The 26,018-nt window shown below is 38.0% G+C and overlaps 1 protein-coding gene across 5 annotated transcripts; it reads right to left on the reverse strand.

The window, feature by feature from the left end:
• Nucleotides 1-537: 537 nt before the first annotated feature.
• LOC311076099 (roquin-2-like) lies at nucleotides 538-24,493 on the reverse strand. 5 transcript variants are annotated; one of them, XM_084103991.1, is made up of 20 exons: nucleotides 22,133-22,268; nucleotides 21,620-21,725; nucleotides 17,888-18,191; nucleotides 17,161-17,278; nucleotides 15,244-15,477; nucleotides 13,082-13,257; nucleotides 12,483-12,683; nucleotides 11,489-11,621; nucleotides 11,286-11,404; nucleotides 9,958-10,070; nucleotides 9,493-9,720; nucleotides 8,686-8,846; nucleotides 8,225-8,607; nucleotides 6,640-6,804; nucleotides 6,108-6,260; nucleotides 4,668-4,881; nucleotides 4,500-4,584; nucleotides 3,360-3,537; nucleotides 3,135-3,271; nucleotides 538-1,903 (listed from the first exon to the last, which is right to left on the reverse strand). In XM_084103991.1, the coding sequence occupies exons 3-20, from the start codon at nucleotides 18,116-18,118 to the stop codon at nucleotides 1,783-1,785; spliced, it is 3,150 nt and encodes a 1,049-aa protein (XP_083960117.1). In that variant the 5' UTR covers nucleotides 18,119-18,191; nucleotides 21,620-21,725; nucleotides 22,133-22,268; the 3' UTR covers nucleotides 538-1,782. The 5 variants fall into 5 exon arrangements, with proteins under 5 accessions (XP_083960117.1, XP_083960118.1, XP_083960115.1 ...); XM_084103992.1 differs by having other exon boundaries at nucleotides 21,620-21,722; nucleotides 22,133-22,260; XM_084103989.1 differs by lacking the exons at nucleotides 21,620-21,725; nucleotides 22,133-22,268 and adding an exon at nucleotides 24,212-24,493.
• Nucleotides 24,494-26,018: the final 1,525 nt, after the last annotated feature.

Consider the following 26,018-nt stretch of genomic DNA (forward strand, 5'->3'; position numbering starts at 1 on the left):
GTCTTGACTCAGACCTTTTGTGGTCTCTGTCTTTTTTTCTCTCTTTTTTTTAAGATTTGTTTTTGCAATTTTTGCCTTTATAATGATAGGACAGTAAGTAGACAGGAAGCGAAGTGGGCGAGCGAGAGAGGGGGACAGGAGCAGGAAAGGTCCACGAGCCGGGAGTCAAACTCAGGTCGCCTGAAGCGCAGCGGTGCTATATGTTTGTGCACTGACTGTGGTCTCAGTGGTCTCTCCTGTTCTCAGTCTCAGTCTCAGACTCGCTTTTGTGGTCTCTCTCTTGACTCAGACTCAACTCTCTTCGAGTCTTGGTCTTGTCTCAGGCTTGACCCTTTTGTGGTCTCTGTCTTTATTTGGACTCATCCCTCTTCTGGTCTCGTTCTTGACTCACACTCGACCCTGTTCTGGTCTCGATCTTGACCCTTTTGTGGTCTCTGTCTCGACTTGGACTCATCCCTCTTCTGGTCTCGTTCTTGACTCAGACTTGACCCTGTTCTGGTCTCGATCTTGTCTCGCGCTTGACCCTTTTGTGGTCTCTGTCTCGACTTGGACTCATCCCTCTTCTTGTCTCTGTCTTGACTCAGACTCAACCCTCTCCTGGACTCGTTCTTGACTCACACTCGACCCTGTTCTGGTCTCGATCTTGACCTTTTTGTGGTCTCTGTCTCGACTTGGACTCTTCCCTCTTCTGGTCTTTGTCTTAACTCAGACTCATCCCTCTTCTGGTCTCTCTCTTGACTCGGGCTTGACCCTTTTGTGGTCCGGGTCTTGATTAAGACTTGAGTCTCTTCTGGTCTCTGTCTTGACTAAAACTCTAGCCTCTTCTAGTCTTGCTCTTGACACAGACTCAATCTACTCAGGTCTTGGCCTGGACTCAGACCCAAATGAGTTGGTTTAGTCTACAACACTGCAAAGTGTTTTTTTCCGCCAGAGTTTTCGTGACCAATCGACATTGTCAAAGCTGGTGAGACACATCTTGATGCACTGAATTTGAAAGTAGAATAACACCTGAATTTGGAGAGCCTGTTTCCATTTACTTTTATTATGAATCCTACAGGTTTGGAACGATATAAAGGTGAGTAAATTATGACAGAATGAAAGAATTGGGTGAACTGTTCTTTTTAGTAGTAGTACAAAATATTGACTGATTGCCTATGAAATGTCTCTTAGAGATATCAGACCTATACCACAATCTATACATACATTTAAACAATGATCAATGAATGGTGGTTTCAAACAATGATGCCCAACAAATAATTCATGCACATAACATTTCAGTGGCTAACACTGCAATAATATTAATAATGCAAGTACTATAGATTCCAAGCACCTTGGTTATTCTTGATATACTGGAAGAGTCCACTATATAGTTTTTATTCAGTAGATTATGGTTTCCACAGTGAGCTAAAAGCTAGTGAGAACCGTCACTTCTGTACAGAGTTACGGGACATGGGTAATTGGTTTCCTGGCTTGGAGAGGGTTCTGATTGGCTGACATCAAAAGTTACCTGAGGTGGAGTTGTGACTCAAAGTGAACATTCATCCACAAGCAGTGATTAAGAAAAACAAACTGACTCTGAACAGATGATGAGTGATTACAATTACAGGGCATAGCTAGCTCTTATGAAGAGAACACATGAATACAGAAGGCTTTCGGCTGCGTCTTGCTGCCTCGATTGACTCCTATAAGGGCAACTCTACCTTCTACCTAAGGAGGATGGTGGATTCTTGGCATGACCCCATGGAATTAGAACATGAGGAGGGCTGGTGTGTCCAGCCGGCCTCAGTTCCCGTTTAGCAGCATCTCAGGTCCTGGACTGGGTCGCGGGGGGTCTCCGGGCCTGGGCGAGCACGTCCTCATCTGCATCTTCCCCATATTGCGGCCTCCAGGAGAGAGGGTCTTTCTGTAATGTCATAAGAGAAATAATAAATTATAGCTCTTAGTAATAAAAATAAATTATCAACTATTAAAAGGGAAGAGAAAATGCTTCCCACAATTATATGTTGTTGATCTCAAAGGTTTTTGCATTCACACAATTATACATTTTCCTTTTTAGTCTCAGTCATGTTAACTCTTTTCCTGCCATTGACGCAATTTTCTGTCATTCATTAAACAACGTTTCCCCGCCATTGACGGAATTTTCCGGGTTTTTGTGGTTTCACTGTTATACGACAGGGGGCGCTATTAGGCATCTTCTGAAAGAGTACAGAATCTCCTGATCAAAAAACAGCTGAAGAAACAGAAACAAGCGATTGCATATGTAATCATATGCATATGTAAAATAAACGGATCATCAACATTAAACAGCATATAAATCAAAACTGCCTAATGCTGCCGAATTAAATGTCAATCCAGGACGAGCTAAAGGACTGTGCAAGCATTAGGTTTGTTGATGAACTCAATCTATGTTTTGATCATCGTTCTGAATCCGGTCAGGATGTAGTCTTTGATAAAAACACGATTTTCTCAGCTTTTTGCTCAAAATGTTGCTTGGAACTTATCCACATTCAAGTGTTGATAAAAGAATGCATGAAGCAAGAATAAAACAGTTTTTTTGTTTGTTTAAAAGCAGAGAGTCTGTTCTTTCTTTTGATATAGCATATTCAGATATTCATACAACTAAATATTCTGGGGGCCATAAAACTTCAATCAATAATCAAAAATGCTGGTGCTGGCTGGCAACTTTTTTCAAAAACGCTGGTGGGGAAAGAGTCAATTAATTTTCATATTGTTAGATCTATACAGTAATAATAATACATTTAATGTTTTTTGTGTCAAAAATTCAGACTTGGTGTGAACAGATCATTAATCCGAAACTTGTTCCAAAACATGTCACATCAAACTAAAACAAATTCTAAAATAACAATAAAAACTATAACATAACTGGGAAAAAGTGAAGATAAAATGACAATAAAATGACAGTGCTGAGAGTTGTTGTATGCGAAAGAATCCTGACATTGTGCAGATGCTTACATCATTACAACGGCAACCAATGTAGATGCACTGGATATTGCCTACAATCAAACTGATCCGATTTCATTACTTGCAAAATGACAAGCAAACAGTCAGCCCTAAAAATAGGGATTTGAAAACCAAATCAGATTTGTGTGCAGTGTCAACAAAGCTCTGCTTACCTGAATGCCATCTTCTTCATAAGGTGGTTGTCCATTCTGTCAGGCAGGTTGTTTTCAAACTGAGAACTGGATGCTGGATCACAGAAGACTGCAGAGAGGTGGGTGTTCTGGGAGCGGCTTTGCGTTTCAATTGAGTCCTTTAGATTATACAAGCAGTTAAACACTAAACAAAACAAAAACCTGCCAAATGCAATGTAGGCTTTCAAGTCTGAGTCTAAATGTTACCTCAGAGTTGCAGTCCTGTGTCTCAGTGTCCTCCATGTCCAGCGCGGAAAGCTCCAGCTCGATGTCTCTGTCAGGCTCACTCTCCGTCCCATCCTTCTCCAGCAGATCTATGCCCTGCTTTGACCCGCTGCTGAAGGAATTACGCCTTACATGCAGCCCGGACACGGCCAGCTGATCGCTGAGAAACACAGACACACACACTGAGCTCTGAAACATACCTACACTTCAGTACACAAATCAGTCGGCTCTGTTGTTTGGTGTTCTCAGACTAGAAACTCAATTTTGAGATCAGGTGAGAGGTGTTCTCCCACTCAGAATCTGCCCTATGAGTAATCATCATTGACACCAAAAAACAATGTTAAATTATTAGAGGACATATCAGAGGGAAAATATCAGAGGAAAAGGATTTTTTTCTTTGGAAATGAAAGATAGATTCATCTATAAGCTATAAAATGAAAGTGTCTGAAATGCATGTTTTATTTTTATTAATAATTATATATACACTACTGTTTAAAAGTTTATATCAGTAAGATTTAGGTTTTTGTAAAGAAATACATTTTTATTCAGCAAGGATGCATTAAATCAATTAAAAGTGACATTTATAATGTCTTATACTACGGAGCTGTTGAATGCTTGAATCTGATTGGTTGACTAACATTCTAAGGTGTGCAATTATTTTCAGGGAAACGCACGGCTAAAGTAGTGGTGCAAAAGACATTGACTAACTAAGTTGATTTCATGGGAAAAAAATAAAATGCTACAATATGGCCCTAGATAAGGACTTGTGTGTGTTTAGGAGACACTATTAAATGTAAGTCCTCACTGCTGTGTGTAAGAGCTTTGCAAACACAAACGAGTGGAGCTGTGTTCCGGCTGCTGCTCTATTTTTAGAATGGTACAGTGAGACGACTACGGCGGGGTAGGATGGGGGTGAAGACTGGGAAACACTTTGAAGACTACTTGTACAATGTTCCCGACAATACAGTAAAATTAATGTACAAATGACACTAATAATAATGTATACATGCATGACACTGCTATGTGGTTGTTCACTGGACCAAGTCAAAAGAGCCCACTCCCAAGTCTCTATATATGGCTCAGGTGCCTCCTTCAATGCAAATGAGATTTTTAGTTTGGTACCTGTCTAGAAAGCTGGAGTGACTAGAGGAATCAGAACCACGGGGGCCCCATCTGAGGTCACTGTGACCAATATGGCAGCCATAGTCTGTAAAGAAAAGAAAACACAAATCACTCTCAAAGCCAAAGGAATTCAGAGTCAATAGCACAGCAAACCAAAAAAGGTCTAACCTCTGAAGTTGATTGATGTGGTGCCGGCGCACCCCTGCGATGCGGTGGCCTGGACTGGGTCAGTGGTGTGAAAGCCAGTGCGGGAAGCTCGGGAGATGGCTCCCCATTTAGAGATGATGGGCCCCTCTCCAAAAGGAATGATGGGATCTTCTTCTTTCAGTCGCCTGTAGGGTTCGAACATGTGCAGCCACCGCTTGCCACCACTCTCCTCGTCCTGAGGACAGATAATTAGATATCCATTAGGAGCCATATCACAATCACATTTATGAAGCACTGCTTTGTGTAGTGTCATGATACAGAGGTCATTTCTGAAACTGACCATTTATTTACAATTATCACAACAAAAATGTGAAATATGTTATTTAATTTTACAAAAGGGTATGTAGCACTTTGTATAAAAGTGTTTGCCAAATGTGTAAATTTACCTGCAGCACATTTATTTCTAAATCAGTTTAAGTTATCTTAAATCAGTTATCTATTAATCAATAGAAATGTGTTGCAGAGTAATCAAAGAGTGATTCAGTGTGATGTGCAGTGACTCCTATTATATCTGCTACACATTCATTTTTAATTCAGTGTGAATGTGATGTGCAGTGACTCCACTTGTGCCTGTTTCATATTAATTTTTAATTCAGTTTGAGAAAATGTAAATGTGTTATATGGTAAGCATATTTACAGTAAGTGTAAATCAGTGCAAATGTGATCTGAAGTGGCTCCACTTACACCTGTTACACATTCATAGTATTTTAATTCAGTTTGAAGTAATATTGATTCAGTTTGAGGGAATTAACAGGAATGTGTTACTGGGTAAGAACATTTTAAGAGTAAATCAGTGTGAATGTTATTTGAAGTGACTCCATTTGTATCTGCTAATTCGTTTTTAGTTCAGATTGTGTTAATCAATAGGCACGTGTTGTAGAGTATGTAAAATTAGAAATAAAGCAAAGTGAATATTATCTAAAGTGACTCCTCTTGTACCTGCTACAGTACATGTTCATTTTTTTATTTAGTTTGGGAGAATTAATAGTAATGTGTTATTTGGCAAGCAAATTTATAAGTAAATCAGGGTGAATCTAAAGTGACTCCACTTATGCAACACATTTATGTTGATTCAGTTTGATGGAAACAATAGGAAAGTGTTACTGAGTAAGCTAATTTAAGAATGAATCAGTGTGAATGCGATCTGAAGTGACTCCAGTAGTACTCTACTCTCTACACATTTATTCTTAATTCACTTTGAGGGAATCAAAAGGGATTTGTTAAAGAATAAGCAAATTTAAAAGTATATAATTATATGTTAGTATATTTGTAAATGTGATCTGAAATGACTCCTCTCGTACCTGCTTTATATTCAGTTTGATGCACTTTAAAGGAAACAACAGAAATGTGTTATTGAGTAAGCAAATGTAAAAGTAAATGTGTTCTAAAGCGACCACTTACTAGCTGTTTGGAACAGGAGTGGGTTGACAAATGGTGGGGCACTGACTCAAACGGGCTGATGCTGCTGCACGACCAGGGCGAATAGTGGGCAAGGCTCTCTTCTCCACCATGACACTTACAAGTCATACGCCCACCACCTACACCCTCAGGATGCTAAAGGAGGAGAAAGAGAGAGATGACAACATTCTACAGTATCTCACACCCACCCGTGTGCAACAGGCTGCCAAAATTAAAAAATGGGGGTGGAAAGAAACAATGCAAAGTGACTCAGCCTCTGTGGTGCCAAATCTTTCTCTGAGAGTTCATGCATTTCAAAGCGCTTGTGCGCACACACAATTTTCAGGACAGAACTGCTTCTTGCTTTGGATTGATCAGTTGCTGAGCAACAGACCCACTTAAAATAGCTTAACACACCTCAGAAGGGCGACTGCAGCTTTATTGCCAAAGTTATTATTTGAAGAAACGGCAAATCTGATTTAACACCACTTTAGCACGGTGCAGACATGTGTTGTAGTTTTCCCAGGATACACACCTCTAAAAACACCAAATCACTGGGCCGTACCTCTGGACACACATCCACAGTGAAAACCGGAGAGGACTGGGAGGGCCTGTTCATGTTGCCGTGGTGATGTACCCACTGTTCCTGTTTATGGCGATAGAGTTCCTCATAGCCAAGCGGAACACGGGCATATGCGTCCTATATACAAAAGACAGAAAAGAAGTTTTAAACTTCTCTATTCTCATGATGAAACAGCATAATCACCTACTTTACATTTAAAAGTGAAGGATGTAATTTTTGAGCAACCAGCGGTATGCAAATAATGTTGTTGTTGTTGTTGTTTTTTTAAACCTACCACAATAGAAACCGAGTGACCGACAAAATGTCTTGTCACACTCAGCTGCTGACAGGTGCCATTGGTTACAACTAAAATTAACATGGAAGAAAAATTCCACCTGACACTCTTTTTACATAAAAGAGCCAATAAACAGTGTTGGGGAAAGTTACTTTTAAAAGTAATGCATTACAATATTAAGTTACTCCCTATAGAGGTTACTAACTGCATTACTTAGTAACTTTTTATGGAAAGTAATGTGTTACGTTACTTTTGCGTTACTCTTTCTCATCTGGGCTGAGCTTGCTTGTTTGTTTTTTAATAACATTTTTTTTTTTTTCAAAATGTAAAATGTTTTTTCCAAATGTAAAGGCTCTTTCACACCAAAAGTGAAATGATGCAGTAGTAGAAAGTTCAACACTCTTACTTGAAAAAAAGAAATTTTTGCTTATTCGATGGTTGAATTTGATCATCAAAGGTAATGAGATTAATTACATAAAGTATATTTGTGTTGTTTAACATATCGAATTACTGCAGGTGTTTGTTATATATTCTGAGTTTGCATTTAACTGTTTAAATCTATTGTATGTGCAAGTGAGATGAGTAAATGCATGCTCACATTTAGTCTAGAACAACAATAACCATAATTTCTGTCATGATAACTCTATGAGTGTTTGGCATGGTAATGGATATAACAATGTTGATATGTTTGGTCTTGGTGGGACTTGCTACTGCCAATACACACACGACACACTGCTGCTGAGTGAGTACAATAGCGTACATGAATTACCCGTGGCAGATCTATACAGGTGGAGCTGGGGAAGGTGGAGGGTTTCTGAAAGCACGCTGCAACTGCTACAGCAAATGCTGAACAAGTATTTAAAGGTTGAACAGCTCATTGGCTACTGATACAGCAGGAACCAATCAGCCTGAGCCATCTAGAGAATGATGTGATTGCAAGCAGATTGAGTTAACGACCTATCAGCCATCTAGAGTTTCATGACAGAACTTTGTATGGTTACACAGCGCACACAGCGCCTCTACACTTACTCCTGATTTCTCTCAACATGGGGACAGGAGAGGTGCCAGTCAATAAATGAGAAAATGGAGTAACTTGCGTAACTTATTTGAAAAAGTCAGATATTTGCTGTAAATTTAAAAGTAATGCATTACTTGTTACCTGAAAAAAGTAATCTGATTATGTAACTCGCGTTACTTGTAATGCGTTACCCCCAACAGTGCCTATAAGACACTGCCTATAAGACATGAGATAATGAAACGTGCCCTGTGCATTGCCGCTCTCTGCTCCGCTGTGCTGCTGTAGGGGCTGTCCAGCGAGTTGTAGCGCTCCCGGAGCGGGGCCTGGTAGACGGTGGAATGGAAAACCTCAGGAGGGAGAGAGTTACTTCTCCCTCCCTCCCTGGGATACAGCGCCGGCCTCCATGCGCGCCTGCTGTCGTAGACGGGGGTGTACATGCCGTGTGCGTGAGCGGGGGACATAGAGGTGTAGGTGGAGGGGGGCCCATAAGGGCCGGGGCCTAATCTGTCCGGAGGAGGAATAGAGGAGTGCTGATCTGAGTACAGAGGGCCCATTGAAGGGGGTAACATGGACTCAGGCACGTTGCTGGAACGACGGAAGCGAGCACTGCATGACCTGTGAGGAGGAACTGTGGAGGAAAAACAGAAGTGAGGGAGTGTAATGGAGGATATTATGCCACAAGAGAGATACAGGGTTTGTCGCTTACTGGCAGGTTGGTGGTAGGGTGACAGGTCGTACGTTCTCTGGTCCTGAGAGTGGTAAATCTCAGGGTGAGCTCTCGTGAGGACAGGACCGTGTTTGAGGAGACCTTCCTCTACCTCTCTTACCAAAGCTTTCACAGAAGACTGGCTATGATTGATGGGATTTCTGGGAAAAGAAACAGCTTCCATAAGAATCAAAGATGGACAAAGAAATACATTTTGGCTCTCAATTCAATACTTCTTTTTTTTCATTTTTCATCGTTAGCATGTTAACACATTCAGTTCCTTTTTATAAAAAGGAAACTAAATATCATATCATATCATTATTATTATTATATTAAATTATACATTTAAATAAAGCAATAAATAAATATATTACTCGATTAATAATATTATAGTACTGTGATTTTAAGTATTTATAATAATAATAATTTTACAGACAATGTTTACAGTAAAATTACAACAATACTAACATTTATGACTTAATTGCTTTCAAACATTAAACCATAGCGCTTTTTATTGTGGTGCAAAACTCCAGGAAGACCTGAATGTATAGCAGAATAGCAGATTACAAATGATATACACAAATCACACACATTCCTTATTTTGGTATCAAAAGTGTGATTTTCGCCAAAAAGTTTGACGACCGCGTTGAAAAGTAATAGTACACCTCTCCTCAACAATGATTTGAGTCATCATTCAAGGCTGTAGCACAAATGCTGCCGGAGTTAAGCACCAAAGTTTGTTCAAATCTGTTGCGGTAAGTATGAGCTTTAGTAACAGTGAGGCTTGCCTTGGCAAACAGAACTTACTGTTCTAGGCTGATAGCAGGCAGTCCATTAGCACCATTGAGCAGCATTTTGTCCTCCTGGTGGTCTCCTCCTCTTGGGATGAGCTGAGTGGGAGACGCGTCCTCTTTCTCATGGCTCTTCACCTCTGACCCTGGGACTACTCCTTTGGTGCTGGCTTTTAGCATAACTGCTGGAACTGACAGAAAGGGCCTCACCACCCCACTGGCTTTCCTATTCCTCATTCTGTGCCTAAAAGAAAGATGTAGAGAGAACGTGAGGAGGGGAAGGAGGGAAGGCAGATCCAGGCAGAGTCATGCCAGAAGTGTGCTGTTGTGTTGATGGGATTGTGTGGGTGAGCTTGAATAAGAATGAGGAACAGGTCTTTGGGTGAGGTTAGGGAATTTAATATACAGTTTTTACAGTATAAAAATCATGAAAACCCAACGTGTGTGTGTGCGTTTGTGCGTGCGTGTGTGTGTTTCTCACTTCTCAAGCTCTTCCTGCGTGTGGGCAAAAGTGCAACTGGCCCCTCTCGGACAGCCGCCCTGCTGCCGTAAGTCCCTGCACATACTCGTCTTGTACTTGCTGTTGGGTTGAGCCTGGACAAAGAGAACAGCATAGAAAACTTCCAGGATCAGCAAAAAATAAAAATAAATAAACTGGTAATAGATTGCTCTCTCATAGCTCAGGAAACTTAATGGATATGATTTATTCAAGTATCAAAATTGTGTCAGAAGCTTCTTTCAAAATGCCTTTGGTGAAATAATAATAGATATAAATGGGTCAATTGTTGACGTACTGTATAAGTATAGAGATATTAAATTATGGCTGTGATAATTTGTGACCTGCTCCATCATTTGGAGACCCAGAAATACATTTATACACGAACATACATTTCTAAATACATTCAATACATGAACTTATTCATGTTTTTACTGTAAAACCAGTCAAAGGATGCAAAGAAGGGAAAAACTGATGCTGTGGTAATGAATTAATTTTTTACCGCGTTAAACAGAAAATATTAATTGCGGAAATTAACACATTATTTTTGACAGACCTAAATGTTTACATTTTGGTAAGCTTTACGTTATCTTTTAACAAAACCTCTATATAGGTATGACAGGTATATCTATCATCCACTACATTAAACCGTATTGAAACCACATTTAATGTTTGAATTTCCTGATTAAATTGACATAATTTCAAAGCTTTTTGCATTTCGGGAAGTTGTACTTAAAGACACAATACGAAAGATTTTTGGATTAAAATATCCCAAATTTCATTAAAATGAAATAAAATAATATGATTTTAAGTGATCAAACGCAATTGTAACAAAGTTCAAGTTCAGGGAAGAATGAGGCGGGAACCGGCAAAAGTTAAACTTAAATCGTAAAATAAACATAAACAGCGGCATGCAAGCATAAAAAAACTCCAGAGCCCATGTGACTCGAGACTGGTGTGTCGCGCAGGTATCTGTCTCTCATTAGCATTCGCTCGTTCCGCTCCCACGGCTCTCGGCCCCGCCCTGCTTCATACCACAGTAACATTAATAAAACTTGAATACATTTGCTCATCCATGAACATGATTTTTGCCTGAGTCCAATCGGATGTATTCCCATTGGCTGTGGAGGTGAAGACGACAACTCCCATGATTTCATGCTCATTCATGGCGTCATCAACCTACGCCATTGTTATTGTTTTAAATAAGTGACCTCTATCGGTGAAACTTACATACTGTGCCTTTAAAGTGATGTAGAATAAATGTATTGAGCAGAATCCATCCTGAAACAGTGTAATGAGAGATCAGGCCGTACCTGAGGGCTTTCATTGCTCTTCTTGCTGAAGTTTTGGATGAATTCCACCAGCCCGTGGACAACAACCTTCACGGCCAATAACACACTCTCCAGCTCTGCCCAGGATGGAGCGGCCGCATCTACACACACACACACACACAGGTTATTGCTCTGTAATCTGATTGTGTTTGCACCCCTGTGGAAGTGCGAGTGCGAGTCCTCACCAGGGTTGTGGTCGATGCCGGCCAGCCGCTCGAGAGGAGCTCTGAGGCTGTTGAGGTTGGCTGGGTCTCCGGTTCTCTGCAGGATTATGGTGAGCTCCTGCACGCTCTTTGCAAAGGATTCTGGGGATTGAAGCTGTGGCGTTGGGGTGGAAAAGGACAAATGAATTCAGATTTGCACCAAAGAGACAAAAGTGCCCAACATATTCAACTAAAATATAGAAATATTTGCTTTATTACATTTTAATTATTAAATTGTTATTTAAATATATATATATATATATATAGCTAAACCAAAAAGATAATTATTTATTAACATTTATATCAACTAATTACATATAAATAGTAGTATATAAAAACTACAAATACATAAATATATATTCTATAAATTCCAGTTTGCTGTACTATATTACATATAAATATATTTTATTATTATTATTATTATTTAATACAATTCAAAAGTAAAAAATTTGGAATATTTACGATTCTTTAATGTTTTTGAAGTCTCTCAACAAGGCTGCATTTATCTGATCAAAATATGGTAAATATTGTGAAATATTATTATGATTGAAAATACTTTTTGTGAAAGACTGTAGAAAAAAGAAAGAAATTAATACTTTTACTCAGCAAGGGCACATTAAATAAATACAGTAAATACATTTATATTGTTACAAAAGATTTATGTTTCGAATAAATGCCGTTCATTGAACTTCCTATTCTTCAAAGAATCCTGATTTTTTTTTTATCGTGGTTTCCACAAAAATATGAAGCAGCACAACTGTTTTTAACATTGATGATAATAATCAGAAATGTTTCTTGAGCATCAAATCATCATATTAGAATGATTTCTGAAGGATCATGTGACACTGAAGATTGGAATAATGGGTATTACTCTGTATTACTATATTACAATATTATATTATATTACATATTTGATTGTTATATATTTGTTTGTTATATTATTATTTTGATGATTCGTGCACTATACATGCAGTACCTTATCTATGATGGACTGCATGTGAGATTTGTGCATGAGATCCCCGTACAGCAGAGACGACCACTGCTCGGGTGAGATACGCAGTCCCGCTTCCATGGCGATGTGAACGATCTGAGCGTCGTGTTCTCGGCGCAGGGCTTCGTAAGTGCGAAACTCCTCTTTGAGCTGCATGAGTGAGGAGTCTTCATCACGTTTGGTCACCTGAAAGAAAAAATAAAGAGGAATGGCTGTTTGTGTACAAGCCCCTGTAATTAACACACTTGAATTCTCCAAATAAGCAACACTGATTGATGTTCGATGTAAATGATCTCATTAAGATGATTTATTTCATAAGGTGCCACAGTAAATCAAGCCTCAGTGAAATATCCCAGCTCATTTACAAACATCAAGCTGTTTAAATGCATATCAAGACTGTATTAGATATTCCCATTGCCAAGCACTTTATATCCACATAATATCAAGTTACGTCAGGCTTAACACATTAGATAACTCTTTTCCGCTCTATTCATGCTGTCAGGGGCTTCATACTGAGAGTAATGGCTGTTAAGTGATCAGCGGTTTTAGCGCAATCACTGCGTGAAGCTGATTTTAGCTCTGACCTTAAAGCAGGAGGCACGGTACAACAGCTGAACCACGTGACCAATGCTGGTCTTAGACGCCTGAGGGAACCGCGCTTCCAGTTTCTGCACCACGAACAGCACCAGAACCTTCCTGGAGAGAGCCGAGCCGTCCTCCAGAGCCAGCAGCACCAGCTTCAAAGCGTCCTCCTGCATGGCTGATATATATATATATATATATATATATATATATATATATATATATATATATATATATATATATATATATATATATATATATATATATATATATATACGTATTACATATACATATATGGACAAAGACACATAGTTAGTGCTGTGATCAGTGCGTGCTTGGTCGAAGGAATGGATTTATGCCATGGATGTTCTCAGACTAGAAAACTCAAATGGAGATCACATGTTTTCACATTCAGAATCTGCCCTATGAGTAATCATCATTGACAGCCAAGCACAAATGCATATTTGGACATTCCCTTCACATACATTAAAGGAATATTTTGGGTTATTTACAACTTTTTTTGCATCTAGTGAAAGACTGCATTATCAGCAAGCTGATTAATCAAACCATATATGGGCATTTTGAGATTATTAGAATCGCCTAATTAAAATTAAAATTTAAAAATCTAAATAAAATATATATATATATATCAGGATATATATATATATATATATATATATATATATATATATATATCAGGATATATATATATATATATATACAGCACCATTCATTAATTTCTTTAAAAAAAAAAAAAAATCTTTCTTATGTATTACATTATTTTAAAAAATTATATAAACTACATAAAAACTATTAATACACCATAACAACTTGGGAAAATGGGACATTTTCCCCTTAGCTTACTAACCTACCGATAGACTTGTCAATGAATAATAAACCATATCTGTTTTTCTGAGATGTGTAAATCTCATTCACTGTCATTAGATTTTACTATGCATTATCTGCATTATACTTTACTCTCTAGACATAACTATCAGCATTGGCCTTTGAAAAACAAAGTCGACCCAGACAGCCATAAAGATAATGTGAAGTTGTCTAATTTGTCCTTTTGGGAAAACATTTCCAAAGCGTCTGGTCATATTTTTAAGAACACAGAAGAGTCCTTTATGGACAGTTGTCACATCCCTTCCGATTCCTTCACAGTATGCTCTTAATGATAACTGAATTAAAGCAATCAGATTTACTTTTTTCTGGTCATGTCATAAATTGAAATATTGGATATAAATTTGCACTAAGTTGTAGATAACCCGAAATATGCAAAAAATAACCAGGTATGCATCTTTAATGATGTATCTTTAAAGGGGTCATGACTTACATCATATGTTTTCAAGGGATGTTTTTTTACGTTTTTTTCAGTAAACGGCTACTTTTATGATTGGCTAACGTCATTGCATAGGAAATAGTATCAATGCACACTCACTATCGAACGCGAGTAAGTGTTTTGAAAACATTATCCATATATAACCGTCATTTCCAGACAAAGCATTATGAAATCTTTTACTTATGGTTTGTGATGCAGCTGCTGTCAGATTCAATACAGTTGCTGCTTCATCTTTCAACTAAAGCTTCTTTGCGAACTCTCCATTACACTGTGCCTCATTTACAAAAGAAAATGCTCTGAACAAACATATAATCATTCGACACGATCCGGGCCATTAAAATAAACAATACACTTGTTTTCGACTCTGAGATCCTTCTCGAGTCTGTACAGAGACACAAACAATCTGTTTAAACTGGACGCGTCAAAGCGATTTGTTCTTTCACTCTTCCATTTGTCCTGTTGTCAGCAGACTCAAGTGTGTGAAGTCCATCAGAAACTGAACACACTGTATCCAGTGTACACAGCGTCAGTTATTATAATGGCTCTATTTGCTTTGACGCAACTGTTGTGGGACAGAGGTGAGTCAGTGTTTTATATCTAGGCCTCATTGCGCTGACTGAGTAGATTATCTGAGCATGCTCAAACTTTGTTAATAAAACATTTTTTAAGCTACGAAACTTGCAGGATGTTTAATGGTACAAGACCTCTTATATGTCAAAAGATCAAGGCAAATTTGATTTCTCATGTCATGACCCCTTTAATGAGGAATAATAAAATGAAGCAGTGCTAGAGATGTTACACACACGGTAACACAGAACTCACCAGGTCCGAGGAACTGGCAGCCGCGTGCCCGCACGGCGGCCCATAGGTTGGCGGAGAGCTGCTGTGGGTTCTGGTGCTGCAGGATCAGTTCAGTGACAGTGCGCTCTCCCAGAGACCTGCACGCCCGCACCGCACGCATACGCCCCTCCTCCTCGACCAGCTGACAGTTCACCAGGGTCACCAGCTTCCTCTGCATGGGTCTACTGAGCGCGCTCTGACTGAGGGTCACTACACCTGTGTGGGACAGAAAAATACACACTTACTTTTATATGCATGATTCAAAGCTATATATTTATGATCTTATCAAGAAGTCAATCCACAGTCCATAAATATCAAGTATTCTGTGCGGCTGTAACATGCATATTTAACTTTAAATAAGTTACATTAAACTTAAAAATGTATTAAATTAATTTCTTGTTTAAAGTATTTTAAGTATGTATTTGTGTATATATATATATATATATATATATATATGTATGTATGTATAATGTACTATTTGTATGCTCTTTGCTCTATTTCTTTTGTTTGAAATCATTTTACTGTTTTTAATTAAGCATTGCTAAACATTTGTGTATATTGTAAACATTTACTATTTTTCTGTGAATTTCATTGCATTTATTGCATATAAAATACCTGCATGCTTTTTTTTAATACATAATCACATACATATGCATGTTGGTCTGAAGTCAAAATATCCTTGATGCAATTAAATGACAATTAAATTGCTGGGCAGATTACTTAGTGTAGTCAGTTAATGATTCCAAATTACATGACAAAATTTGTAGTTAGTAAAGTAATCAGATTACTTATTTTAGGTCATGTATTCTGACTACTTTTTGATTACTTTTTAGATTACTTTTGACATAACTCGTTTATCACATTGATTTGAATAGGGTAATCTGGTACCATTTTGATATAAAAATACAAAGAGAAAAAAAAATCCATTCTTTGTTGTCAACAACATGAAGTGCATTAAATATTACATTACGTCAGGGTAATGTAACAATCAAACAATCAAAATAAATAAATTACAAAACAATCCCCCTTAATCTAAGGGCTTCAAGTAAATATATCAGGGAAAAGTGGTTCAGCTGACAAGAAAAGTATAATGTAATTTAATCTAATTACAAGTACTTAATTTTTTTAATCTGATTACGTAATCCAGTATACATGTAATCAGTTACTCAGCACCGCCTTTCAGTTTATAATTTTTTAGTTAATCTACAACTAATGCACTATCTACAACAATATCTACTACTATTCTTACTTCCAGGAGCTGCGAAACATCCCGAGGGTGAAAGTCCCGCGAGTCTTATGACTACAGCACACAGTAATATAGTGGAGGCTTGGCAGAGGAGCTCTGATATGAGCTCAAGGCCAGTCAATGAGGAGTTTAAGAGCTTTAGCCTTTGGCGCCCCACTAGTCTGCTGTGAGGAGTAACTTTTATTGTTACTCAAATAAAACAGTCAATTGAGCCCTGAAACAGACTTTTCCACCGGTTTCCTGAAGCTTTACTGCTCACGAAGTGTTTTATTGGCCCACAAAGAGCCGTTCTAGTGTTCAACAGTCAACACAGCGTGAAATTACTGATATGTAAAAAAGTGTGTTTTTACTGTTTACTGCTTTTGTTAAGAATTGCTAAACATATGTGTATACTGTAAACAAATAAAATAGCAGCATGTTTTTCTTTTGTTTAAGAAGTGGCCTTTTGGGTTTCGCTGTTTTTTTGTTTTGTTTTTCCCACTGACGCAAATATCACCAACCACAGACAGATCGAGCACACGTACCCGCTGAACAACAGGAAACGTTGCGCTGTTCTAATCTGAGCTCATTCAGCCGCAAACCTAAACAATAATGCAGCCCTCACAGGCGTTGTTCTTGACATCGTACCTGTTTCATTCTCTCCACACTCTCACCTTTTCCTCCACTGATTGGTTTGAGATACAGCGCCAGCTCCTCCACACACATCCTGCACACTTCATAATGTCTCGTGTCTTCAGCACTGCCGACACTTACGATCTCTCCCTCTGGAACCTGCAGGGAAAAAAATCATTGGCAGATATGAAGCCCTGCCAGCAGATTTCTACTGTGTGTCTATGTCACTGTAAACAGCATAAGTTTTCTGACCACTGGTGAAAATGACCTGAAGCTAAATTAAAATATTGCATTGTAGTAATGAAAATAAAAATAAAAAACAAGAAATTCATTGGGATTTGATATTTCTGAAGGATCATGTGACACTGAAGACTGGAGTAATGATGCTGAAAATTCAGCTTTGATCACAGGAATAAATTACATTTTAAAATATATTATGATAGAAAACAGTTATTTTAAATTGTAATATTTTTTACTGTATTGTTATTGTATTTTTAATCAAACAAATGCAGCCTTGGTGAGCAGAAGAGACTTCTTTTAAAAACATTAAAAATCTTACCGATCCAAAACTTTTGACTGGTAGTGTATGTATGTTTATATATTATTATTTATTTTTTTAAACTTCATGCCCATTAAAGACACTGAAAATAAAACTATAAAAAAATAATTTTAAGCTTCACAGCCCTGAAAGGCAACAACACTGGATTGACCTGATCTACACAAAAACTCAACAGCAATCCTATCAATCTCCCAGCATGCCTCACTCACCGGCGCCCCCACCAGCTGCAGGAGGGCACAGTTGACAGGCAGCACATCAATGTCAGTGCTAATGGCCGTCTGGTCAAAAGGACAGGCCTTGCGGTGCAGTTTGTGCAGGCAGGTCTTGCAGACGGTGTGCGAGCAGCCCAGGCTGATGGGCTTGTGGCTGCAGGCGTCAAACTCATTGTAGCAGATGGGGCAGGATAGAAACTCAGTCCATTGAGCTGCCTGCACCGGCATCCTGTGACCTCCAGGGGGAACTATCACGCTCGGGGAGATCGCATGCTGCCACGCCCCAGCGCCTTAAACACACCTGCGGAGAGAAGAACACATCGGGTCTCATGATGCTTTCACGCCATGTCGTAATTACTGTAATTTCGAGATGACAACACACGTGATGTTGCACCATCAACGCCGAGTCAGCTGGTACAGCAGTCACGTGGTGTAGGAGCTCTCTTAAAATTCCCAGTTTACAAGTTGTAATTGCACTTTTTTCCAGTTGGAATCTCGTAACTATGGTACTTACGACATGGCGTTGGGAGCTTCATTCACTAATCGTGCATTCACACAATTCTGTGCATGAAACTGGTGTAAAGAACTTTTTAACGTTATGTACAATTCGTACTATACTTTATTTCTGAATTTACCGAAAATAACTGAAACTGCACAAACATAAAATCACAAATTCTGTGTGGCCTTAAAATTGTGTTAGGATGACGTTTTATACATTTATATTTCATATTTCATCATTTCATTATATAATGTACAGTAGAGCTGCATGATTCTGGATAAATTGATAATCATGACAGAGATTCAAACAGAGATCACGATTCTCCCACGAGTCTGAACAGACATCTAAACAAAATAACATGTAATTTACAAAAGGTTCTGACAAAATGTTAATTACTGAAGTCTATTTAAAATGTTTAATAAATTTGAATTATTTAAAAGAATCGGTTTGAATGAATGATTCAATGACTCACTCGTAAAATACCTCATTTGTTTCAATACTGGATGAATCAGACTTTTTGAACGAATCTCTTGACTGAATGATTCAATGACAAATATGTTTTTTAACAGCCACTTGTCGCCACCTACTGGTGTAATGATGTGATGATACAATCGTTATTTGAAGCACCAAGTTCATTTTAGAGTCATTTGTTCGTGAATTGGACTAGGTTGTGCTGTTTGCTTTTGCATGTAACCCGTGATTTTTTTTTACTTGTTCCAGTAAGCATCCACTCAAACCATCTTAGCAACCACATAGCAACCACCCAGAACACCATTAGCAACCACTTAGCAACACCATAGCATTATGGCACTAATTTTCTCTTTAAAAATGATCTTTTGCTCTCACTTCCCCCTTCCCTGATGTCATTTCTTATTGCCATCACCTGTCAGCTGCACTGCAGGAATAAACTGTCTTACTCTCAGACTCTTTCATGTTCTTCACATCTCCATTCACTCAAGCCCTCTCTCACTCTTTTTCTGGATCCCTCTATGTGTTTCTGAACTCCTCTCAGCCTGTTTACTGCTTTTCAGGGACTTCCTGAAGGACAGAAGGTGGAGCAGATAAGAGTGATTTACAAACAGCCATCAACAGTATGTTGATTAAAACTCCATATTAAACACATTTCACAAACGCCGGGCAAAATGTCAGGGAGAGAAACATATAAAAAGGACAGTTGAAAATGGACTTTATCTTCACCAGCTGCTCATGGATGGCTCTTGTCGGAAGGTGTAAAATTACAGAGGTAAAATAAATCATTCATTCCCCTACTTGGACACTACACTCCAGAGTGGCACAATTCTGGGAAAATTGAGAATCCCTTTTCTTCTTTCTTTTTTTCAAACAGAGATCACAATTCTCTCACCATTCTGAACAGACAACTAAACAATAATTGCAATAAAATAAAAACGATAATTGCTGCATATGTATATTTAAAAATGTTGCATGCATTAATTTGAATGAATTATTAAAAAAAAAAAAAAAAGAATTAAATGAATAATTCAATGACTCATAAAGATAACTTGTTTCATCACTGGATGAATCTGAGTTTTTGAACAAATCTTTTGAATAAATGAGTCACTTTTTTAACAGTTTTTTTAACAGTCACTTGTCGCCACCTACTGGTGTAACAATACAATCGTTATTTGAAGCGTCAATACTCTAAAAAGGTCATTTGCTCTATTTAGACATCAGTGTTTATATCCAAAGTATAAACTTTTATCAGTACTTCTGTGGATAACTGCTCTCTCTGCATCAGCGAACACAGATCTGAATTTTAAGGTTTAGATGCAGGCGAATCGTGATCATTTAGGAATAAGATCACGTGGGTGTTTGGATCGAGATCGCGATCTTTTAATAATTAATCGTGCGGCTCTAACCCCAGCTTACAGGGAACTTTCCCATACTTTCCTTTAACGTTTTTTAAAGGTTGTGTAAATGTTTGGGCATAACGTTCTTAACATAATATTTATGGAACATTCTTATTACTATTAATATGATATATATTATGTTCACGTGAAGTAGAGAGGAAACGTTCTTAGAATGTTCTCCAAACTTCCTTATGATGTTATTAACATTTGCTGAATATTTCTGTATTGTTAGCAGAAAACATTGTGACAAAATTGTTCGTGGAATATCTGTATGATGTTATTTGTTTTTGATGAATGTTCTTAAAAAGCGTATTCCCCCTTGATTAAGGTATGATTTTGTTCTAAGAACAATTTATATTAAAATTTATGACCATTATTCTCAGTAAGTAATTTAATCATTAGAAGGATCCGCCAACGGGGAACGTTCTCAGAAATAGCTCAGAACTATGTTCAATAATGTTCTTCAAAAATAACAAGAGAACGTTCTCATAACATTTCAAAAATGATAGAATAATCAAGAAGAAACGTTCTTGGATAATTAAAAAACTAGATGTTTAAAAAACATTCAGAAATATAGGCTATATATATTTTTTTTAATTTCTTAATTCATCGGAATGGTAGGCTACGAAACTTGGCAAAGTGTTTGGCACTTGCTGTGTGAAAAAAAATCATGGACATGATTCGAAAAGGTTAAATGGTCCTGTGCATGTAGGCTATTGGGCATTGGAAACTAATGGGAGACGAATTTCATCTATTGGAAACTTTTGGTACTGCGCCCAAACAAAATCTTACTGAAAGCTCATTTTTTGAGATATCAACCTCAAATTTGGAACACAACTTGTTTAGATTTATGGCTTTGATTTTTTCACGGTTTCAGAGTAAAACATGCTTTGAAAATATATATTTCATATAAAAATTGAAAATTGTATTTTTGTGCAACAATAAATGTAAAACTTTATAACTTTTTCAAGTTCAGCAATACTCTGCCAAGTGTCGTCTTTAAAAAGAAACCTAACTTGGTCTGGGCTCCAAAGCATACGAAATATATGACAGTTGGAAGTTGGAAATTTAATTTTCATGCATGCTCAAAAAAGTAAATAAATAGATTATAACTACTGCATAAATATAATTTAGTACCATAAAATCCCCTAAAACAAAAAAACTAAATATTAAATGAAAAACATTATCGAACTAAAATATAGTGCAATCATTTCGTTGAAATAATAAAAAGGTATTTTTTGACTGACACGTGAAAAGGGAGGGAATGTTAGCTAAACGTTCTTTAGAGTATATTTTTGTTGGCTGGGACAGAGCTTCAGCTGTCACGTAACTGCTGTTCTAGCACCTGCTGCATGGACGAACCCCTCGGTTGAAGTCTGGTCCTCCAAGAAAAGCGTCGGTGACACTCCACACCCTGTCAGGAGTCAGGACAACCATGCCATGCAAAATTATGCAAGGGCCCCCACTGCTGTTGAGAATCAATCATTTGTCAGAGAGAGACTCATGCATGTGGCCATGTGGGCACTCCTCTCTTTCAGTACATTTTATTCATCACACTCTTAAAAGTATTTTAAAAAAACACACAACAACAACAGCCATAGATAGCCTAATCTAAAGGCATGACATTTTTTTTATAAACTGTAAGGTAAAAGGAAATCGCGCAAATATTATTAGAAACATAGTTGTGTGAAGTGAATCATTAAACACAAAGCAATATCCTAATAGAAAATGCAATGTATACTGTATTACATTTAAACAATATTGTGAACAATTCATATGCAACATTAGAAAATAAATACGATAAATGAAGTAACACTTTAAGATAGTAAGTTGTACATAAATAGGCTACATTAAAAAATGAATTCAATTACGCACCATGTAAGTGACCGCGCGCGCGAAACATCCACAGCGTAGCTTGAATCTGCTCGCGCGAGTCATGTTTCCACGCTGCTGCTGAATTTAACGTCTCTGGGTTTCACGCGTGTGACAAAACGTGTCCGTGGGTTCTGAATATAGTTGCGGTGGAGGGTTTCGGGGCGTGATTCATGGTCACGGGGAGCATCTGCACGAGGGAATTCTGTTATTTAGCTGCGCGCGCCCACACAGACACCCCAATCACGCGGGAACATCATCGACACAATTTGCATTGTGCGAGTGTTACACGTTACCTTTATAATTACAAAATAATTACATATCAATAATTTGGCGACTCGATTCTTATATGTAATGAGGCCAAAATGACGCAGCAGTGACGTTAAAATAGCCCACTACATTTTAAAATAATACAGGCTAAAATGGGTTTGTTTGAACTGAGCACGTCGTGTGTGGAACATGTTGAAAAAGCCATAAACAGGAAATAACTTCACTGTCTTGTGACCATGTGACGCGCGGGGGCTGAAGAAAATCTGACCTCAAACAGGAAACCGTTTGAAAGTTATTTACTACTGTACTGTAAAACACAATATATTATATATTAGCCTATTCATACCTCGTGGGCTAAAAGTTAGGGGGAAGTAAAACTGCACACTGCTGAACTCCTAAATTGTCAGCTAAATACGTATATGCAAAGTTATAAATATTTAGAGTTATTCCAACCCTCTGATTTAACCTACATCTCAACCAGCATCACCGTAATAGATAGACCACAACTCAGCCCAGGATAAACCATAAAATGATCACTTCCATCAAGCCAATTTGCACCTGGTGCCTGGTGTACTAGTCCCTTGATGGATGGTCCCTTGTGCTTCGTGGAAAGCACTTGCTCTAATATATCGACAGGCTCAGAACCTGAACCCCAGGAATGCTGAGGGGTAATGGGTGCAAATGTGCGCACCAGTATATCTTGGGACCTCAAAGTTGGAACATCCTATCCTTGTCACCCCCGATACCTCCTCTGTCTTCATACTTCTGCACGTACAGTTTTCACGTACAGCAAAAGGAAATTTGCACTCATTACAATTAAGTTGTAATGAACTTCTCATTGAGAGTTCTCCATAACTGTTATTGTTGTCTAACTCACTTGCTATTACTGTTGTCATTACCTGTGGTCTCATGCCTCAGCTGAAATATATCATATTTATTTTTTATTCATATTGACTGTTTGCCATGCATATGCCTGCAAATGACCATCACTGTAAAAATTATATGGAATTACATCAACTAGTTTTATTCAAGTCAATAAATTATTATTGTTTAATATTACTTTCTACGAATTGAATCATGTAGAAAACGTATCTGTCATAAGAGTGCATTTGCGGCTCTTACAGTGAATAATGAAACTGAAACTACGTTAAGCTATTGTCTGAAATGTGTTTCTGTATACTGTATTTTATAAACGTGAAGAAATGCGAGCATCGTTATTAGTTTCAATGGAAAATGAACATTAGCCTATCTAATACTTTGGGTGGATCGAATTAATGAAACGTGGAAGAATCAATTGTTCTGCAAAACGCGGAAGTCTTTTTGAGCGCGAATTGTGCTTGATGGTGTTGTAGGCTACAACTTTACTGACATCTGTGCACCTAAAGAACTTATATAGGCTAGAGCAGATACACTCTATCTTATACAGGTGGATCATCTGGTTCACAAAACCATCATGAAAATCAATGATCTGTAATTAATATTCTTGACCAAGCATTCTATTAGACGTTGAAATAAACGAATGAAATTATATCTAATATGATATGCAATGCGCATCACTCCAAACGCAAAAGGCATTCGCGAAACTTCTTGAGCAAATAACTAGCTGTGCAACAAACTTAAAACAAGGCAACATTGGCATGCTGTTGCTCATGAATCACTGCCTATTTGCTTTCATAGAAAAAAAGTTTGAAAATAATTTTATTATAGGGATGATGTTGCATAAGCATTTCGCGCGCATCTCGAAAGCAGCGCGCGCCACACCAGCAGCGATCCTCAATTATATACTTCCCAGTAAAAAGTCGCGCGACTTACCGTAGGCGATACAGAGTATCATCATAATCGTCCATAGTTTATGTGCACTTCGCCATCAAGCCCAAATTCTTCATCGCATTAAATTATTCACAGCTGAGCCGAACTAGTTTTCCCGATTTTTTTTTTGGGCGTCCTTTTGTTCCGTCCAGACATCACATAAAATAACATATTTAATTTCCAGAGATTTGGGAGCGCATTCCCTGACAGCGCGACATGTTCGGCATGAGCAGGTACACTCCCATGACCGTCAGCGAATATACCAAAACTACTATGACGAAGTGTTTCTTTTTAATATTAAAAAGTCAGGCCTGTGCCATTGGAACACAACAACATGACGTCTGCGTTATCTAATCAATATTCATGAGCCAAGCCCTCCGCTATAGGGTTGGGGGAAAACATTTTTCTCAACTATTGGACCATAAGCTTAATACGTTCGTCATTCCCTACTCGAAATGAATTATGTAATGTTACTGAAACTTGTAGGCTTACGTGAAGTGATACTTGAGGTCGTGAGATTAAAATCAGTATTGTTTATTGGTTGTACAATATGACAAGGTGTAGGCCTAGTTCAAGATATATTTCGTCGTAATCAGTATTATTTTAAATATATAAATATGTATCCACGTTGTTTGTTGGTTTAGCATTTGTTTTAAATACATATTTTAGAGCCAATTAGCGGTTGAATGTATGCTACCTCTAAAAAGTCAGGAAAATCATATCTCTTCTGCTGAAATCTGAAATATTTCCATTTGGATGGACTGAGTGCAGCAGATAGGCCTATAACAATTGCAATTTCCTTTCCCCCCCTCAAAGGTAATAAAATAATCATGAATGGAACCAGAATCCTTATACATTCGTTACGATTCCCAGCTTTACTCTCCAAAGTTACCAAGCAACCTTCTTATTTCATAATTAATATTCATTAGCTAAGCCTTCGCCATAGTAGGATTCGCAATTTCAAAGATCCGTCGAGCAGTGAGATTCAGAATCGATATCACTCCGCCACAGATGCTCGCATCATGGATTGAGCTGTGGATGTGCTCGTTTAAACATAAAATGACTCGGTTAGATCCTGAAACAGTGCTGCTTTTCAACAGAATGTGCTACTGGATGTTGTTGTTGATTATTGTAGGCTACACGGTACTATTTTCATGTAGGGGGCAAGGATAAAGATGTAAAGGGGCAAAGCCGGAACGAGCCGCTTTTCGAGGCGTAGGCTGCATGTATTTTAAAGAGACAGAAATGCTTTAGTTGAACGTCAGGAGATCATGTGAATCTGTTTGTTCATGCACATTATATGTCTCTCGGTGAAATAAGAAATGTAATGAGCATTGGACATATTAGTAAACTCGATAATATTCTTGAAATGGTTAATATGCCTCAATTAGAGCATCCTCATGGGAATCTACTGTATGGTCTTCCTCGACTTTTGCCAATGAAAGAATCCTTGGACTCTTTTTCATGCACACTTTCTGTTCCTGCTTCACTGCTGATTTGAGATCACTATAGATTGAGTTCGATATTGTATACAGTAGCTAGGTGTGTGCTCACAGGGATAGCAAATAGCGACATGGCATAAACAATAGTGCACAATACTGGGGAGATATGTGATGCAAATGTATGTTATAAATAATTTATGTTCTATTTTATAAAACCCTGACAAAAGTAATGGTCTTTTTTTAATGCAAACGGTCTAGCGGAAGGGTCTCTACTGAACCCACATGTATTTTGCATTACTGTTCTAGTTGAGGATATTCATATTTTGTGAAAAGAAAAACAGTCGCTCTTCAAGACAGTCACCATGTTA

Source organism: Abramis brama (assembly GCF_963993115.1).
Source record: "Abramis brama genome assembly, chromosome: 25".
NCBI lineage: Eukaryota > Metazoa > Chordata > Actinopteri > Cypriniformes > Leuciscidae > Abramis > Abramis brama.

What these genes read in the sequence shown, in the direction of transcription:
- LOC311076099 (XM_084103989.1), bottom strand. Translation starts at nt 18,118, where the DNA reads ATGCCGGTGCAGGCAGCTCAATGGACTGAGTTTCTATCCTGCCCCATC. An exon ending in ACCAATCAGTGGAGGAAAAG is followed by an intron (nt 15,478 to 17,160) that starts GTGAGAGTGTGG and finishes TGTCCCACACAG; the next exon opens with GTGTAGTGACCCTCAGTCAG. An exon ending in CGGCATCGACCACAACCCTG is followed by an intron (nt 11,405 to 11,488) that starts GTGAGGACTCGC and finishes GTGTGTGTGTAG; the next exon opens with ATGCGGCCGCTCCATCCTGG.